Source organism: Nuphar pumila, chromosome 2 (assembly GCF_984573655.1).
Source record: "Nuphar pumila chromosome 2, dmNupPumi1.hap1.1, whole genome shotgun sequence".
Lineage (NCBI taxonomy): Eukaryota > Viridiplantae > Streptophyta > Magnoliopsida > Nymphaeales > Nymphaeaceae > Nuphar > Nuphar pumila.
Window position 1 is genome coordinate 20,222,286 of NC_143250.1, and position 20,881 is coordinate 20,243,166.

General features: G+C 35.9%; 1 protein-coding gene across 1 annotated transcript in view; it reads left to right on the forward strand.

The window, feature by feature from the left end:
• Positions 1 to 18,281, forward strand: part of LOC149844967 (alpha/beta-Hydrolases superfamily protein) — a 57,695-nt gene extending 39,414 nt beyond the window's left edge. Inside the window, exons 3-8 of the mRNA XM_089995405.1 lie at positions 13,728 to 13,927; positions 14,269 to 14,619; positions 14,920 to 15,120; positions 15,235 to 15,305; positions 16,873 to 17,012; positions 17,850 to 18,281. Coding sequence (XP_089851531.1) covers positions 13,728 to 13,927; positions 14,269 to 14,619; positions 14,920 to 15,120; positions 15,235 to 15,305; positions 16,873 to 17,012; positions 17,850 to 18,187 — 1,301 coding nt within the window. The 3' untranslated portion in view covers positions 18,188 to 18,281. The remainder of the gene's footprint in view (positions 1 to 13,727; positions 13,928 to 14,268; positions 14,620 to 14,919; positions 15,121 to 15,234; positions 15,306 to 16,872; positions 17,013 to 17,849) is intronic.
• The last annotated feature ends 2,600 nt before the right edge of the window (positions 18,282 to 20,881 follow it).

Consider the following 20,881-nt stretch of genomic DNA (forward strand, 5'->3'; position numbering starts at 1 on the left):
TAATTCAGGGGAAGAGTTTTTATAAAAAAAAAATTAAAAATTATCTAGACCTATACGATATCACACGTAAAAAAATCCTATCTTTATTCATAAAGTATATATATATGTCCACTAGGGGCAAATTTGTCTTTTCACTTATAAATACGCATGTCCATTAGGAACTTCCTTTTTGCATTTTTATTATTTTGTTTTTATATTTTTAATTTTCGTTTTGTTCTTTGTATTGGAATAGGGCCCACATAGAGTCATTGGAGGGGCTCCCAACAACTCTATGAGAGCCCCTTTTTGCTCCCTCTTATTGTATAAATAAGGGATCTTGCCCCACTATATTGTAAGGCTTTTGAGAGTCCTTTTCAATAAAGTTCATTTATATTTTTAAGTTCTCTCATATTGTGTGTTTGTCACTTGCCACTTTGTGGCCTATTGTATCTTGCACATTGGTGGTCTCGTACTTGTATACTTGTGCATCTCTTATAGGCATTTTTGACATTATTCTTTGCCTAGTGTTTCATTACATGGTATCATAACCACTAGGTATTGGAAGCACTATTGGGATTACTCTCTCTTATGTTTGAGTGGTTTTGAGATTTATACCTTTGTTCTTCTTCAATTTCTTCCACAATAGCCGACAAAGATTCAAAGACCGGCCTCTCCAAATTAAATGGGACCAACTATAGAATGTGGGTGACCGTTGTGGAAAACAACCTCAAAGATAAGAAACTTTAGGGATATGTATGTGGAACCATTCCCGAACCACAATTGAAGCTTACGAAGGAGGAGGAGAATAAAGAAAAAGCCTTAAACGGTGAAGAAAAGGCCAAAGCTATTCAAGAATACCAATCTAAGTTGAAGATTGAGAAAGTGAGCATGCCAAAATATTGACATGGTTCTTGAATAACGTGAAAGTCAAGATTTGTGCTAATCTAACCAAATTCATAAAAGTAAACGAAGCATGGTTCTTTTTCTAAGATATGGACACTCAAAAGGACCTTGCTAGGCACTTCTTTTTATAAGAAAATATATGAAGAACCAAGCAAGGGGATATGAGTATTAGAGACTATTATAGTACTCTATCCCCTCTATCGGATAAACGTACTCTCCTCAAACCACAATGGGAAGGAAGCCTCATTTCCATGAGGCAAGAGCAAATGGAGAGAGAGAGAGAGAGATTTTCAATTGATTTATGGGCTTCATCCCGAATTTGAACAATTAAGATGATCCTTTCTTCATAAGACATCTACTCCTCTTAGTGTAATCCTTGCCGACTTATGCTAAGAAGAAACTCACTTGGCTCTCAAAAAGGACTTTGATAAGTCCATGCGGTATCTAGACCGGGAAACTATAATGAAGTATGCGGAAATATAAAGAATGCTAAATGCATTCACAATCTTCAACAACAGAGAAATATCAAAAGAGAGCAATACACAAGTCCACTATGAGACAATACATACACAAGCTTTATAAAAAGCACAACTAAAATAGACTCTTTTATTGAAAGAGAGAGCATGAAAAATGCTTAAGAAATACAAGGGGTCTCACCCCTATTTATACAAAGAGAGAGGGATGAAAAAGGAGCCAAAAGGGGGGCTCCCAAAGAGTTGTTAGGAGCCCTCAACGGTCATATTTGTGACCGTTGGGGGCCCCAACGACTCTATTGTTGGCCCCCTTTTGGCGTGAATCCAAAAATAAAAAGGATAAAAAAGAAAAAAGAAAAAAGAAAAAAGAAAAAAAAGTTTTAAAGAAAACAAAAGTACATTGTTTATTAAAACAATGTGAAAAGACTATAATACCCCTATTGGGTATTATAGTCTTATACATATGATTTAACACCCCCCCTCAAACTGTACGGGGTGATGACAGAAAGTTTGCCAAGGAAAAACATGTAGCGAGGCGCAGGAAGTGCTTTAGTGAAAAAGTCTGCTAGCTGATATTCTGATGTGACATATGGCAATGCAACTGTTCCACGTAGATACTCATCTCGAATATAGTGGCAGTCCATTTCAATATGTTTGGTCCATTCACAAAGGGTGTGATTGCTGGCAATATAAATGGCACTTTTATTATCGCAACACAGTTTTGAGGCACTAGTAATGTCTACTCCCATGTCTTTGAGAAGACTTTGAAGCTACACAAGTTTCATTGTAGTAGTTGTCATAGCCCGTTACTCAGCTTCAGTAGAGGATAATGAGACTTTATGTTGCTTTTTGCATCAATTAAAGAATCTCCTAAAAAGACACAAAAGTCAGTAGTTGAGATTCTATCATTAGGATTACCTCCTCAATATGCATCAGTATAAGCAAGTAAATTTAATGGAGAAGAGGAGGATAGAAATAGCCCTTTAGTTATAATATTTTTGATGTATCGGATGATCTGAAACACAACATTCATATGCATAGTTGTAGGGGGCATGCTGAAATTGGCTAGCAGAGCGAACAACATGAGTGATGTCAGGTTTGGTGATAGTAAGATATGTGAGAGATCCAATGAGTTACTTGTACGGTGTGGGATCTTCTAGAAGAACCCCATCTTTCAACTTTAATTTTGCGTTGATTACTTCTGGAGTCTCCACCTTTTTATCATCTGAAATGCCAGACTTAGCACATATATCTGCAGCAAGTTTCATTTGTGACAATATATATCTTCGGGGAGAATATGCAACCTCAATGCCAAGAAAATACCAAAGAAAACCTAAATCAGACATGTTAAAACTATCTTTTAACATATTTTAACATTAGCAATACTATGTTGATCATTTCCTGTGATAATCATGTCATCAACATAAAGTAACAAGATAATAATATTCGTACCTACACTTTTCACAAAGAGAGCAGTGTCAGTATAACATGAACGAAAACCTAATTTGTTCATGATATTACTAAATCGATAATACCAAGTCTTGGGGGGTTGCTTAAGACCATATAAGGCTTTTAAAAGTTTAAGAGTTTGACCTTGTCCAATGTTAACTCCAAGTGGCGGATCCATGTAGACTTCTTTAATTAGATTTCCATTTTAAAGGCATTCTTCACATCAAGTTGATGTATAGGCCATTTCTTGGTTGATGCGACAACTATTAAGGTTCTAACACTTGTCATTCTGGCTACAGGAGCAAATGTTTCATCGTAGTCAATTTCATATTCTTGCGCATATCCTTTAGCCACTAATCTGACTTTATATCTTTCTAAGGATCCATCGCTTATGGTTTTAACCTTAAAGACCCATCGACATCTAATAGGTTTTTTATGAGGAGGTAGGGTTACAATTTTTCAAGTATTGGCCCTTTTTAAGGCGTCTAACTCAAGTTGCATGACTTCAATCCAATGTGGTATAGTTTTGTCTTAATTATAATGAGCTGGTTCATAATACGAATACAGTGTTAACAAGCATGCTCGATAGCTAGGAGTAAGAGACTCATATGACACAAACCTATTAGGTGGAATTGATTCTCTAGAAGATCTTCTAATAGGATTTTCTTCTGAAGATTCGGTGAGGTGAAAAAATCTCTCCAAAGTAATAGGCCTTTCTTGATCTCTTCTGCTATAAACATTAATGTTTTCATTACTGATATCACCATTAGATGGTGATATATCAATATTTGATACATCACATGTATCCTCTATATTTTCAAGATGATTCATGGAATTATCACACACATCATCAATAAGGTCATGTAGAAACATGTAATCAATTTCATTTTGGTTATCTAATTTTTCAAATCCATCCTGATCTTCCAAAAAGGTTACATCTTTCGAAATATATAGTTTGTTATTTTTAAAATCAAAACATCTATAGCCTTTTTTATTTTTTCCATAACCTAGAAAAACACATTCAATCGCCTTTGGAGATAACTTGTCTCTCTTATGCAAGAGAACAAAACATTTACAACCAAAGATGTGAAGACGATTGAAGTCAGGAGAGAATTTAAAAAGTTTTTCATATGGAGAAACATTTTTTAATTTAGAAGAAGACATTCTATTGATCAAATATGTTGATGATAAGACGACTTCGACCCAAAAGCTTTTTGAAATATTTTTAGATATAAGTAAAGGTCTAGCGGTTTCGATAATATGCATGTGTTTTCTTTCCGCTAGTCCATTTTGTTGTGGAGTCCTAGGACACGACTTTTGATAACAAATTTCATTTTGTTTTAAATAATTTTAAAATTCAATAAACAAGTATTCCCGCCAGAATCAGATATGAGAATGAATATATTACTTTGAAATTGATTTTGTATTTTTATATGAAATTCTTTAAAGAAGGAAAACACTTTCGATTTATGACTAAGGAAGTAAATCCAAACATATCTCGTGAAGTCACCGATGAAAGTGACATAATAAGAGTAACCACCTTTAGACATAACCAGAGATGTACCCCTAACATCCGAGTGCACCAATTCAAAATGTCTTGAAGAGAGGAAAGTTCTAGTTGAAAATGGAATAGACTTCATTTTCCCAAAAATGCAATCTTTGCAATAGATGTCTTTTTTCTTACAAAATTTGTTTCCAAATAAAAAAAGTTACATTTTTTAATAACTTGGATGTTCAAGTCTTTTATGTCAAGTTTCAATGTTTTTATCTTGGACATAAGTACAAAAAGAGTTTGTAGGAAGGTTTAGATGATCCACATAGTAGAGGTCGCATTTCCTATGGCCTTGCCCAATCCGCTTTCCAGACTGGAGATCCTGCATATAGCATCCATTAGATGAGAAAGATATTTCACATCCATGGTCGGCAATTTGGGAAACAAAAAAAAGATTTAGATTTAATTTTGGAACAACTCCAACTTTTGGAAAAAAAAGATTTTGTGAATTTTTGGAATCAAGAGTTCCAATACTTGTGATTTTTAAAAAAGTTTCATCGGCCGTGGAAACACATGAACCTCTTGAATTGCTGCATACATCAGTTAGTGCATTCTAATATGGGGTCATGTGAAATGAGGCTCCGGAGTCTAAGATCCAAGAATACGTACCGGGAGGTAAAGTAGATGCAATGGCCGCACCCGATGTGGAGGAAGTGGCTTTGAGAATTTGTTGAAGAGTCATAGAAATTTGACCAAGCGTTTCCTTGAGGTCTTCACTCTTGCCTTCATCTTCTTTGGTAGTGGATTCTTCAAGAGAAGTCACTTTAGGCTTGAATGTTCCATTTAGCTTCGGTCCAGCGAGTTTAATGTGACCCGACTCATAGCAATGATGGCATATAATCATTTTTCTTCCTTCACCATAGTTGCCTTGTTTTCCAAAGTGAGGTGGTTTGTATGTTTTGACATTGTTGCCGGGTTTGGATACGACAAGCACTTCATCAATGCTTTTACTCATGCCAAGCCTAGTTTCTTCATGAGTAATTTCGGCTATGACATCTTCAATAGGAGGAAAAATAGATCTATGGAGGAGTGAAGGCCTAACTTGCTCAAATTCGGGACGTAGACCGAAAAAAAATTAAAACAATCGATCTTGTTCCATTTGTTTTTGCCTTAGTTCAACATCCTGCATAGAGACCCATTTTGACTCTAAAAGAGCCAACTCATCCCACAAAGGGTTTAGAGCACTATAGTAATCTTGAATGCTCATATCTCCTTGCTTAGTAGTTCTAACCTTTTCTTGCCATAAATAGGCTCTTGCAAGATCTTTTTGGGTATACATACCCTTTATAAAAAACCAAGCCTCATTGGCATTATTTGCACATACCTTGAGTTTTACATTGTTCATAAACCATACTAGGATTTTTGCATGGTTGCTCTCCAAATCTTCTACTTTCCTTTGATGATCTTCAATAGCTTTGAGGCGAGCATTTCCCTCAAGAGCTTTTTCTTGACCTCCTTCAATCTTGGTGAGCTCAAGTTGAGGTTCCAGAACGAACTCCATTACATAACCCCAAAGTTTTTTTCCTTTGAGGTTATTCTCCATTGCGAATGCCCACATCATGTAGTTTTTGCCATTTAGCTTGAATGATAGGTCAATCTTGGCCTCCATTATTCCAATAAGAAAGTATGAGAATAAAGAAGAGAGAGAGTCGCAACTTCACCTTACAAGAGTCGAGTGGCTTTGATACCATGTAATGAAGTATGCGAAAATATAAAGAATGCTAAATGCATTCACAATCTCCAACAACGGAGAAATATCAAAAGAGAGCAATACACAAGTCCACTATGGGACAATACATACACAAGCTTTATAAAAAGCACAACTAAAATAAAAAGTCTCTTTTATTGAAAGAGAGAGCATGAAAAATGCTTAAGAAATACAAGGGGTCTCACCCCTATTTATACAAAGAGAGAGGGCTGAAAAAGGAGCCAAAAAGGGGGGCTCCCAAAGAGTCGTTGGTTGGGAGCCCCCAACGGTCATATTTGTGACCGTTTGGAGGGGCCAACGACTCTATTGTGGGACCCCCTTTTGGTGTGAATCCAAAAATAAAAAGGATAAAAAAGAAAAAAAGTTTTAAAGAAAACAAAAATACATTGTTTATTAAAACAATGTGAAAAGACTATAATACCCCTATTAGGTATTATAGTCTTATACATATGATTTAACAGAAACAACATGAGGACATATAAACCTCCTCATTTTTTAAAAAACAACAATGGTGGAGGAAGAAAAATTGTTTGTCATCTTTGTAATGAATGAGGTCATCTTAGACCGGATTGTCCTAAGCTTAAAAAGAAGGTAGCTTTCATTGGAGATAGTTCAAGCAATTCAAGTGAAGAATCAAAGAGAGAGAGATATAAATGACTACAATGCTCAACTTACGTAAACTCTCAAAAAATTCATGAGAATCAACTCTTCCACACCTTCCACCTCCGATGACGCGATATCATCAACTCCCGGTATGTCTTCTTGGATCCTTGATTCGGGTGCCTCCTTTCATATAACACCAAATACATTTTTTTTATCCAAACCAAGTCTTAATTCTTTTAAGTCATTTGTTTCCACGGCCGATGGAACATCATTAGATGTTGAAGGCATAGAAAATCTTGAAAAAGTTTTTAGTCAAAGCAAAAAAATTTATGTTCTAAAAATTAGGATTATTTCAAAACTTAAATCTCTTTTCCGTTTATCAAATTACCGATTTTGGATGTAGTGTCTCTTTTTCACCAACCAATTGCTATGTGCAGGATCTCCGGTCCGAGAAGCGGATTGGGCAAGGTCATAGAAGAGGAGACCTATATTAAATGGACTTTTTGTCTTTGCCATCCAAATCATTTTGTAATCATGTCCAAACTAAAGATATTGTTACTTGGCACAAAAGGCTTGGTCACCCTAGTATTTCTAAGTTTTATCTCTTTTCATTTTTGAAAAAAATTTGTAATGAAAAAGAATTTACATATAATGATTGTATTCTTGGAAATATGCACTCTCTTCCTTATTCACATAGCAATTTTATTTTCAAAAAACCATTTGAGTTAGTGCATTCGGGTGTATGAGGACCGACACCCGTTATGTCTAAAAGGGGATATTTATAGTATGCTGTCTTTATTAATGATTTTACTAGATACACATGGGTTTATTTTATTGAAAACAAAATGGTCTTTCAGAAAGAAAATATTGGCATCTTATTGAAACAACAAGAACTCTTCTTGTCTCTAAAAATGTTCCAAAGAACTTTTGGGCCGAAGCTGCTCTTTCTGCAACTCATCTTATAAATCGAATGCCTTCCTCATTCTTAAAAAATGTTTTTCCTTTTGAAAATTTGTTCAAAATATCTCTGAATTTTAAAAGATTAAGATTTTTTTGTTGCAAATGTTTTATTCTTTTCCAAGGACAAGATAAACTTTCACCAAAAGCCCTTGAATGCGCTTTTATTAGCTACATTGAAAATCAAAAGGGGTATAGGTGTTATGACATTAAAAATAACAATCCTTATGTTTCAAGAAATTTAACCTTTCTTGAAGACCAAAATGTATTTGAATCTAAAAAATTTAAGGAATAAATTGACTATTCTTTCCTCTTTGACTTAATGCCTAGAAATAAGTCTAAAGATTTTAATGATACTATTTGTAATAATATTTGTGATGACAATTCTCATCAAAATGATGCTTTGTTACATCAAAATGATGATTCTCACAATGAGAATCCCAATGACATACATGTGTATACTCGGCGAGAGGGCAATGAACATCAAAATGCTTTCGATATATACTCTCAAGATGTTTCTTTAGAAAATCAAATTAAAGAATCCCTACCTAGACGATCTTCTAGGAATAGTAGACCTCAAAAATTTGTGCCATATGATTCTTTTCTTCAAATTATAGAACTTGTCTCATGATGATTCTTTCCTATCATGAGCCCTCCAATTTTAAAGAAGCTAAGCAACATCCATTTTAGATTGATGCTATGAGACTTAGTTAGAAGCACTCAGCAAAACTAACACTTGGACAATTGTAGGTCTTTATTTATGAAAAAAGGCTATTGGATGTAGATGGGTTTATAAATCCAAAACCAACAGTGATGGGACATTAGAAAGATATAAAGATAGGTTAGTTGCTACAGGGTATGCATAAGAATATAAAATTGATTATGAAGAAACATTTGCCTCAGTTGTTAGGATGACTAGTGTAAGAACCTTAATAGCCTTAACATCTATTAAACAATGGCCTATTTATCAATTAGATGTTAAAAATGTTTTTTTAATGAGAATCTTTGTGAAGAAGTCTATATGGATCTGTCGTCGGGTCTTGAGATTGAAAAAGAAAAAATTCTTAAACTAAATAAAGCTCTTTATTGTCTTAAACAAGCTCCAAAAGTTTGGTATAATTATTTTAGTAAAGTTGTTCTTGATAATGGTTTTACCTCTTGTTATACTGATACTGCTCTATTTGTTAAGTATGCAAGTGATCACATAACTATTTTATTGTTATATGTTGATAACATGATCATCACTGAGAACGATAAAAAATGCATTGAGCTTAAAAACAATTTTGATACGTCTTTTCTTGGATTTCTAAGGTATTTTTTAAGAATTGAAGTTGCATATTCTCTTCGGGGATATGTTTTGTCTCAAATGAAGCTTGCATAAGATATCATTGTTAAGTCTGACTTAAATGATGGAAAGAAAGTGAAGACTCCAAAAGTAAGCCAATGATGGAACTCCTTTAGAAGATCCTACTCCTTATCATCAACTGATTGGATCTCTAACATATTTGTCTATTACCAAGGCAGATATTGCTCATGTTGTTCACAATGCAAGTCAATTTCAAAATACTCCTACTACGATTCACATGGTTGTCATCATGAGAATTATCAGATATTTGAAAAAAACCATTACCAAGGGGCTATTCTTATCTTCTTCTTCATCTCCTAATTGAATTGCTTTTATTGACTCTAATTGGGGTGGTAACCCTAATGATCGTATTTCTACAGGTTATTGCATTTTTCTTGGAGAATCATTAATCTCTTGGAGATGTAAGAAACAATAGAAGGTATCTCTATCATCTATGAAGGATGAGTATAGGGAGATTGTTAAAATGTAATATATATATAATAATAATAATAATATATTATTATTATATATATATCATTTTATTTTATTTTAATTTTTTATACAATAAATATTATCTAGTTCGTATCGAACTAGATAATAACTAGTTTGGTTAAGTTCCACTTGGAACTTAACCCAAAAGCTAGTCGTTGGAACTAGTCCAACGACTAGATTTCTAGCCGTTGGACTAGTCCAACGACTAGAAGGGAGAGCTCCTTATGAGCTCTCCCAATAGCTCTTGTATAAATAGGGGTGCTGCCCCCTCTTGTAAACTTACTTCTTGTAATGCTTTTCAAGCATCTTTTTACATAAATAAAAATTATTTATTTATGTGTGTGTTGTTCCTATTTTACCCTTTTTAAGGGTTTTGCTTAAAGTGTCTTTTAGACACTTCTTTTGAGTGTTCCAAGGGTGTTCGTGGAAGACCACCATTTTGTTACAGCGATGGACACAACTACCACTGAACTTGTCTGGATGAGAAGTCTGCTCAAAGATATAGAAGTCATTATCTCTACTCCTTCGAAGTTGTATTGCGACAATAAGAGTATCATCTACATTGCTAGCAATCACACCTTCCATGAACGAACAAAGCACATCGAGATGGACTGTCACTATGTTCGAGTTGAATTTTTATGGGGCACCATTTAACTACCATATGTTACGTCAGAGTATCAGCTAGCAGATTTTTTCACCAAAGCCTTGCCATCTCCCAGATTTTACTTTCTCCTAAGCAAACTCTCTGTGATCTCACCATCAGTTTGAGGGGGGTGTTAAAGTATATGGATGTCATCTCTCATCTCTCTCTCTCTCTATATATATATAGATAGATAGATAGATAGATAGATAGATAGATATGTCCACTAGAGGCAAATTTGTCTTTTCACTTGTAAATATGCATGTCCATTAGGAACTTCCTTTTTGTATTTTTATTATTTTTGTTTTTATATTTTTTATTTTCTTTTTGTTCTTTGTGTTGGAATGGGGCCCACATAGAGTCGTTGGGGACCCTCTCCAATGGTCACAAATGTGACCGTTGGAGGGCCTCCCAACAACTATATGAGAGCCCCTTTTTGCTCCTTGTTGTATAAATAGGGGGTCTTGCCCCACTATAATGTAAGGCTTTTAAGAGCCTTTTTCAATAAGTTCATTTATATTTTTAAGTTTTCTCTCTCATATTGTGTGTTTGTCACTTACCACTTTGTGGCCTATTGTATATTGCCCATTAGTGATCTCGTACTTGTATGTTACTGCATCTCTTATAGTCATTTTTGACATTGTTCTTTGCCTAATGTTTCATTACACTTATACCCCTCAACAAAATGATTTAGTTGAAAGGAAGCATAGGCATATTATAGAAACAACAAAGACTTCACTTATTACAAATCAAGTACCTAAAGATATTTGGGCTGAAGCCACATTAACTGCAGTTTATCTTATTAATAGAATGTCATCTTTTTCCTTAAAACATGCATCTCCAATTGAAAATCTTTTCAAATAAATCCCATATTACTATAGGTTAAGGGTTTTTGGATGCAAGTGTTTTGTTTTTACTGACAAAAATGACAAACTCTCTCTTCGTGCTATTCTTTGTGTTTTTCTAGGATATGCAAATAATAAAAAAGGCTACGGATGTTTTGACTTTAAAACTTAGAGGTTATATGTTTCAAGGAATGTATCTTTTTTAGAAAAGAAAGTTTTTTTGAAATCGAGAAAATTAAGAAAATAAATGAGTATTCTTTTCTGTTGGATTTAATTCCAAAGATCGGTGATTGTGATATTGATGAAGACCAAGAAGCTATGTCACATAGGTGCAGGTGCGGATACGGGTGCTGATGTGGCACTTTAAATAAACTTGTGGGGGTGCGGGGAGGGTATATATATATATATAAATTTTAACAATTTTAAGTTAACAATGCATGTATCTGTGCATTTATGTATTTATATATATAATATAGATAAAACTAGACTTGGTTAGGGTTAACTGAATCTACTTTTAAATAGAAATGGACCTCAGTGTTGTTGACTTCACTTCCAGGTGTTGCACTCGCATGGGTGCGGGTGCGACACGGGTGCAATGCCCTATTAGAAGAGTCTGTGTTACATAGCCAACCCTGTATAGTCTTAAACAAGTACCAAAAGTTTGGTATGACAAGTTTAGTCAAGTTATGCTTGATATTGAATTTCAATTTTGTTTGACTGACACAACTTTGTTTGTTAAGATTTCTTATTCTGGTATTATTATCCTTTTCCTCTACGTGGACGATATGATTATCGCTGGCAGTGATAAACAAGGAATTAAACACATTAAAAGGCTTCTCAAAACACATTTTGAAATGACTGATTTGGTTTTTTTTTTTTTAAATCTTGGTATAGAAGTTGCTTATTCTTCTAGATGTTAGCTGTTAACTCAATCTAAGTTTGCTTTAAATATTATTGACAGGTCTGATATCTTAGTTGATAAGAAGGTTGACACTTCCGAAGTTGTCAATGTCAAAATGAAAGTTGTTAATGGAGAACCACTTGAAAATCCAACACCATACAGATAACTTGTCAGGGCATTGTCATTTATCTCAATTACAAGACTTGACATTGCGCATACGATTCACACGTCAAGACAATTTTAGCATGCTCCTACCACTGTTTATATGGGAGCAATTTTGCGTATTATTAGATATATTAAAACTTTTATTTTTTGAGTACTTTTCTTGTATGTTTTTTCATCCTTAGATTTAATTGCTTATACCGATGCTGACTGGGGAGGTGATCCAAATAATCGATAATCAACTACTGGTTTTTGTGTATTTTTAGGTGAATCGTTGATTTCTTGGAGGTGCAAGAAGCAACATAAAGTTTTTTTCTTATCAACTGAAGCAGAATACGGAGTAGTGACTACAACCACTATGGCCAATGAGATTGTTGGTTGACATGGGTGTTCAGAGTAAAGGAGCATCACAACTATTCTCTTACGACAAAAGTTTCATCTACATTGCTAGCAATCAGACCTTCTACGAACGAACCAAACACATTGAGATAGATTGTCACTATGTACGAGACAAATTTCTACACGCCACTATTGATCTTCACTATGTTACTTTAGAATATCAATTAGCGGATTTCTTTACCAAACCTCTCGTTGCTCTAGATTTCACTTTCTGTTGGACAAACTTTCAGTTGTCCAACCGTAAGTTTGAGGGGGAGTGTTAAAATATATATAAAAGAACTAGGAATTTTCTTGTTAGGTTTTTTCTTTTTTCTTTTACTGCATTTGAACTAGTCAACATGGGGAATCATTGGGGTCCCAACGACTCCCTATGGCCCTCTTCTCTTGTGCATATATATGGGGTCAAGCCCCACTTCAAATGTATGCCTCTTGCATGTGTTGAGATCAATAAAAACATTTATTTTTTTTCTTTTTGTTCTTGTTCCCCTTTGTGGGCATTTGTAAGTGAACCTATTTGTGGTTCTTTGTGTGTTCATTTTGATATTTTGGTGGAACTCTTTTGAGTGTCCACTTTTGGTGATTTAGTGAACATCCTCGGAGGAACTCATTTTCTTACTCTACAAACTCAAAGATGGTATCTATAAGTTACCAATGGACACATCTCACTGTGCTCTCCCTTGGATTTTTTTCAAGAGTTCGTCTTCTACTTTAAATGAAAATGCATTTTTTCTTACATAAAATAACACCTAGAAAAGTCAAGTAACCTCACTCTATAAAACTGGAATTTTGACAAAGCAGTTATATATTATGTAAATTACCTACTACATGCAGTCACATGGTTAATTTCCTATTTACTCTTGAAGTTGGAATATTTCAAACTCCAGCATAGTCTGTCATGGTGATATCCTAAACATGACTAGGAGTTCAGAAAAAATCTGTAATTTTCAATGTAGCATGCACCAGCACCCCACTGTTGAGTCTACTGAAATATTTGAATCGTGCTCTATTTTCCTTCCACTCTGTTAGTGCTTTTTCTTATTAATAATTCATATCCTGCCTTTCCATCTTTCAATCACCAAATATTTATTTTTCTCTAAATATCTCAAAAAGTTTAGGAGCCCCTTTCTTTATGATAAAAGTATTATATGTTATTTTATGTGCTTTGATTTTTCCAAGATGCACATGCCCTGGATGGGCATATATGGCATCTTAACAAAGCACCATTAGGCTTAAATCCTATGGGTGCCTAGCAACAGAAAAGGCACAACTTCATGATTAGCTTTAACGTCCTAAAAGCTGACTTTCTAATAAAACTGTAGGAAATAATGGCATGCAACAAACACCTTCAAGGAGCCGAACTCTTACTGAAATTATTACGAGCCTTCAACATAGCAAAGTGGGTATCCAGGAGTGGAGCTTAACCGACCTTACTGTGGGCCTTTACCTGATCTATCTCCGGCGAGCTTCTGAAGGTTTAGATGAAGATTTCCAGGGTGTGCAGATCTCCTCTGACTCTATAGTAATTGTTCTTCATCTCTACCAACTCAAGCTGTGTTTTTTGACATCTATTCGCGACTAACTTAAAGGCATGGTAGCTTTGCAATTGCAATGCCAATTTTGGTGCTTCATGAGGTTTTCCTTGTTGGCATCAAGAAATCCATAATGCAGAGAAATAAATTTTTTCTGATATTTTCGTCATCATCATTTATAACGTTAGGTATCACTTGTTGTTGGGTAGTGCCATATGTTCATGAAAGTCTGAAACATATTATAAAGGGTCTTCATTGCATGCTACATATCCATAGCTACAATCACTAGAATTTCATAACATATACTAATATGATCTTGCTCTGTCATTAGGTCTCAGACCTTATCTATCATGTTGAACTAGCCAAAGGGGCTTATAAAGAAAATGCTGCAGCTGTGGCTCGAAACAGTATGCTTTGTGAACAAAATATTTTGAAATTTGTTAAAGACTCTTGCCTCTTGAGACCTGGATATTATATTGGAACTGATCTGCGTAATAAACTAGTGATTTTTGGAATACGTGGAACACACACAGTCTATGATCTTATAACCGATATGGTTTCTTCTAGTGATCAAGAAGTCACATTTGAAGGGTACTCAACTCATTTTGGGACATCAGAAGCAGCTCGATGGTTTCTTCATCATGAGCTAGAAACTATTAGAAAATGTTTGCAGAAACATGAGGTAACTTCAGAGCGCCACATTGTTTGTACTTATATATGTATGTATGCACACTTTTCAAATTTATCATCTTGCTTTTTTTAATTTGCTAGGTTACCATTTTTAAAGTTGTGGAGAAAATCTAATGTAATGATACTAACCCAATGCTTATATTATGATTTGTGTGTGACTCACTCTACATCCTTCCTTTCCATATGGTTTATTTGGTTTATGTTCATCTTATTTAAGAGTAGTAAGTTTATTTGGTTTATGTTCATCTTATTTAAGAGTAGTAATTTTCTGCCAAGTCTACTTTGGATACAGGGATTTAAGCTGAGGATAGTTGGTCATTCACTTGGGGGAGCAGCAGCAGCATTGTTGGCAATAATGCTTAGGAAGAGAACAAAACAAGAGCTCGGTTTTAGTCCTGATATTGTTTCTTCTGTTGGTTTTGCAACCCCACCTTGTGTATCAAAAGAACTTGCTGAAAGCTGCACTGAATTTGTTTCTACTGTTGTGTTGCAGGTAAGAGGATGGTTAAGCAATTATTGCTCTTCATTTGTTGGTGCAAGTTCTTGCCTTGAGATATTGCATAATTTCTGTTTTGGTACTCACAATGTGTAATTTTCTGTTGTTAAGGATGATATTATTCCAAGGTTGAGTTCAGCTTCACTCATGAGGTTGCGAAATGAAATCCTTCAGACTGATTGGTGTGTAAAATAGTGACTGTCCCATCACCATTTATATAAGTCTTGCTTCTATATGTCTTTAATTACTTCATTTCAGTGTCATTTTATCTCCTGGGACATGTTTGATTTCTCCTTTACTTTAATTTTCGTCATCTGATTGGATTAAACAATTAATCTAAATGAATGTGGCAGTTGAGTCTCATATGCCATCATGACAGTAAGTTTTGCATAATTGTGCTTTATTTTCGGCCTTTAGTTTCCTTAGGAAAAGCTAAACATGCAAATATAACCCTTCTTTCTCACATGCACCCATCTTAACTTCAGTCATTTACATAGCCTTGTCTATCTATTTAAAGATAAAGGTGTGGCCAATGTGTACTCACAATATTTTCAAGAATTCAACTGGATAGTGCATGCTGCTCTCCTGCATGCACATATATGTAGTATCTATATCATGCATTGTCATTCCGAAATAATCAATTGATTCCAAACTTTCAACCATGATTTTTCTCAGTGTCTCTGTGCACTGGTGACTGAGCCAGGAGTCGCTTTGGACCATGTTTTTTTCATACACATGATGGGCCCCTTGATTTTAGGGTCGATCCTGCAAGTGGTTCTAACTTCTAAGGATCTGGCTCTTAAAAATGTTGTTTGAGATTTCTTTCTTGTTTTCCTTCTAACTATGAGTCTTCTCTTGGCGGTTATTGGCTTATCCACTTGTTACATGATGGGTCCTCTATTCCTCATTTCTTGGATTTTCCCTGTCTGCCTCCCTCTTTTTTAAGAAAATAAACTTATTGTTCTCCCACTGTTTGTAGGACTTATCAGATACTCGAACTCTCTTATTGTTTCTTAGAGTGAAATTTGGAGATTCTTGTAGATTCTGGCTGATTGTAAATGTTGGTGAAAGGGGGTTGTCGTTAAACATTTAAGAGGGTACAGGAATATCTTGTGCAAATTTTCAGCATTCATTAGTCAAGTTTTCTTAAATTATGCATATACTGTCTCTTTTTTTTATCATTGCCTGTTTGATTAGTTGCTTTTACAAGAGTATCTGTTCAGCACTCGACTGTATTTTCCTGGCATTGTCATAGTTTATGGATTTTTGGCATTCACACCAGTGTGAATCTCTCAAATGGCGTCCAACATAACATACATAATAGATATATGTATACATGAGATTCGTACATACATTACACACACACACACACTTAATCAGACCCTGTAGATGTATCTATTATGGTTTATTTAGTAAGGGAAAACACTTTGGATCTAACTGATTTTAATGTAAAGATGGGGCTACAAGACAGTATGGTACTCCGGTAGTGATAAAATTAAACCCCATAGTGACTTGGCAATATTATAATTTTTCATTTATATATTTTCTAAGTTTTTTATGCTTTGAGATAAACTATTAGTCTTATTACTAATGTGTGGCCTGCATTATGCTGGGATTTTGACAAGTCATGTCAAGGAGATGCTCTTTTTGATGTGCATGTTCGACTTTGTTAATGACAATGTATAGTTTGTGTGATTTAAATCCTTTAACTTTAATTTTTTGCTCATTCTTTTTTTTTATTATTATTAGGACAAGTATCTTTGAGAATGAAGATTGGAAGGGGGTGATAGATCTGGTAACAAATGCCAAACAAGTAGTGTCCTCCATACAGGATGTTGCTCGGAAATGCACGGAATATGCTAACTTCACAAGCACAAAAGATGCCTCTGGTACAGCCTGTTCATTTCCATTGAGGAAAACTGAATAATATTGCTCTTTTTATCATGTAATTTCAGGCTGCCTTATGCCTCTGTAGACTTGATTGAACATAGTCCGTGTAAGCTTGAACACAATTAGTGGCATTACCTAAACTTGAAAACAACTAAAGCACCATTACTTCCATTAGATTTTCATCTTTTGTATAATTATAGGGATGTCAACGGGTTGGATTTGGGTCTGAATCCGACTTAATCGGATTCAGATTCAATTTGGAGTCGGATGGAAAAAGATAAAACCAAATCCGGATCCGACTAGTCTAAGACCTGATATTTACACTTAATGAAATTAGGATCTTAGTCGGATTCGGGTTTTAAATCAGATTCGGGTTCGGATTTCAATGCAAAATTAATACTGGATCTGAATCCTATTTTTAATTGATTCTGGATTTACCTACCGAATCCAACTAATCAGATTTGGATTCGGGTTACATCCGAACCCGTACATCCCTATATAATTAGTTTTGTCAGATGCATTCTGGTTCTGCTTGAATATCTTTTTCTGCATGTCCTCTATGCCTCTCAGTTTGTTACTTATTCATTTCATGGTGATGAATATATTACTGACTTATTTATGATATTGAATGATATAGTTGATTTTGGAAAATATATTGAATTATTCATTATCAGAAATTCCCCCTTGTATTTTGTTGTTTGTTGCAGAAAATTGATGATCATTAGATTCCCATTGCTATCTTGTTCTCGTGGTGGCCAGTTGTACTTCTGTTGTGATTTTTGGGCAGCTGAGCTATCTTACATTGCACTAACATCTGTTTGTTCTTCCAAAAACAGATACTTCTAAGAAGAAACCCATCATGATTAAGGAGCTTCCTGTTACACGACTTCCTGGTGCATCGTCACCTGTTCTGGAGAAGGAGAGAGCCCCTCCTGTTGAACTGTTTGTTCCTGGTAGACTTTATCACTTGAGGAGGAATGCGGCACCTGCTTCTGTTGGCAGCAAAGCTATAGACTGTTATACTCTATGGGAGGGTCAGCCTGGTGTACATTTCAGAAATATAGTCCTCTCAAGCAACTTGATTTCCGATCATAAATGTGATAACCATTACTATGCTCTTCGTGATGTTCTCAAGGGATTGCCAAGTTCTGGTTATCAAGGAATTTATAGATAGCAAGCTTGGTTAGCTTAGGTTTATGTAAATGTGGATACTAAATTGTTGCATAAATATAATTTTACTTGTCCCATTTTTTAATACTATAAGCAATGTTACCCTGTAATTTTGATAATCACAGTCGTGAGATGGAAGCTGTCGACTGATAGCTTGTATTCTTTTGATTAATGATCCTTCTTTTAATCCTAAAATGAGTGAATAATTTGTGATGATATAACAAGTTGGTTTGTAAATCTCTGGACTATTCTTTCTATTAACAATGATTTTCTTGTCGAGTTTGCCTATATTTTACCGTTACATTTTTACAACGGTTGGATAGTTAGCATTTTAAAATCGTTAGAGATGGGATCTCATTTTCTTTGTATAATGCTAAGATTTAACGTCTATTGATAAAGGCTCATCACAAACTAAATATCTATAAACCATAAACAGGATTAGGCTGTTTTTTCTGGATAAAAATTTGTTAAATAGATTTTACCGAATCCAACTTACTCATCAGGTGGATATTGGAGCCAAACCCAATCGGTTCAAATATCTGGATTTGGACAATATCAAGTCGAGATTAGGATTGGGCAACAGGCCAGACCAACCAACCCAGACCCATTTAGATTCAGACCATCAGGTTTTGAAGGTCATCTAGCCTGGCGACAGCCTGGCCCATTGAACGGTCCAGGTTTCAGCTCGGTTCTTAACAAGGTTGGATCTCAGAGGCTGTCCATGATCCAGGTCATTGGAGCTCTAGATTAATCGGTCATGCAGGTCTGACCATGTTTGAAATCTCGTGATTGAATGAAATCACAAAACTAGGTGGTCTTCTTTAAACCACCTTACCTTCCATGTCTGCTACTTAAGCCACTGGTCACTAGAGTGGGGATTGTTGTGAAACCGTTGAACCTTTAGGAGGTGTTTTATTGTGCGGACAGCAGCGTCAGCAGGTCACTGTCCGCGCCCCATGCAAACCGTGGATGTGTGGGACACCTGAAACACGGAGTCCCATGCACCCAGAAGGACACCCGCAATATTTCACCCCTCTCTTTGGAGCAGTAGTATTTAGAACGCTTGGAACAAAAATAGTAAAAAAATTAAAGTGGAACACATAGGACAAACATCCCACTTGTTTAGGACACCTCTGTGCCCAGCCAGTAGTGTTCAGCCCGAACTGTTCTATACAATCATGTCCGTGCAGTCAAACCCCCCTAAAGAGACAAGAAAAATCCATAACTTTCCCCCCCCCCCCCCTAGATAACCAATGGAAACACTGGCAAGCTCGTTGGTGTAAAAAACCCAGCTTGGGACTCGCAGCAAGGGACATGAACCCATGGGTTTCGAACTCGTGATGTCCTTTTAACTTGGTGATGTTCAAGAGTCATCCTTACCAAATGAGAGGAGCCCTCATGGGGGTTGACTGGGTTAACCCATGGACCGACCCAAGTCTGGCCCATTATTATCAAATGGACCAGGTGTTGGCCCGCTATCTAACAGATCAAGGCACCCAAATCCAGCATTGGTGGGTTTTTCCCTGTTCATTGTAGCAACATGTAAGCCAAATTTTGGCCACTTTTCCAGCAAAAATACGGACTCACTCACTCTAGCAAAAGATTGACCGAATTCTGGCCTTTTTTTTTCAACCTCTCTCTCTCTCTCTCTCTCAAGGAAATGTCCAATTAATACACATGATTCAAATCTGAATATAGATTCAGATCTTGTTCTAAGATCTATATCCGAAAACCTGGCCTCGGTTTCGGATCAGAAGTCCAACTGATCCAATCAATTTTCATCCTTACTTGAATATTACCTATGCAAGGACTAAAATACCATTCTAGACTGCTTTGAATCCCCAAGTGATAACTTTCCAAACCAAGGCTGCCAAAGGATCAGATCCAAATGCCCCAACTTAGAGAAAACGGCTACATGCCTGGTCCACCTGATATGCTTGTTGTTCGCACACAAGCACTCGGTAGGAATTCCACAACTGTCAACGGTTCGGGTATCCATTCCATCAAGGTACACATGAATCTGCCCAATATCAAGCAGTTGAGTTCGGGCTTGAGATAAGCTGTACTTGGGTCAGCAGTTTTTATGCCCATACACATATTTTGGTTCGGTCGAGTTGGTACCAGACAAGAACCTAGTAGGATCTACGATCCACTCATGCGTTAGGCTGATTAGTATGCGATACCTGGCCCAGGGTTGCAAACGGATTGGATATGGGTCAGGTCAAGCTTGAGCCATTACTAAATCCATTTTTTGAAGAGCGGGTCTGTCCTGGATACAGATTTGATTTGATCTCACAATAAGTTTCCAGATCCGGCTAAAACAGGCAAAATCTGTCGATTTTCAAGTGAAAAAAGATAAAACGTATTGGGTTAGATCCGATGCTAACCCAGATCTCACCATATTAGGTTATGACCTGAATCCAAATAAGCATGACCACATATGTTTCTGATCTGACCCATATTTGGATGTGTACTATCTGGATCTGAAAATCTGACTCTGATCTAGTTCAAACCTGAGTTGGAACTCCGACCCATTTGCACCCATGGCCAGGCTTACAGCTGACCATCACACTGATCCAGTACAAAATTAGCTAAAACGGACCCGCTTCCAGTGAAGGACACGCTCAAAACACGGCACGTGAATGCTTTTGTAAAAAGAGAGAAAAAGATAGTCCCATATCGAGGAGCAACAGGGAGG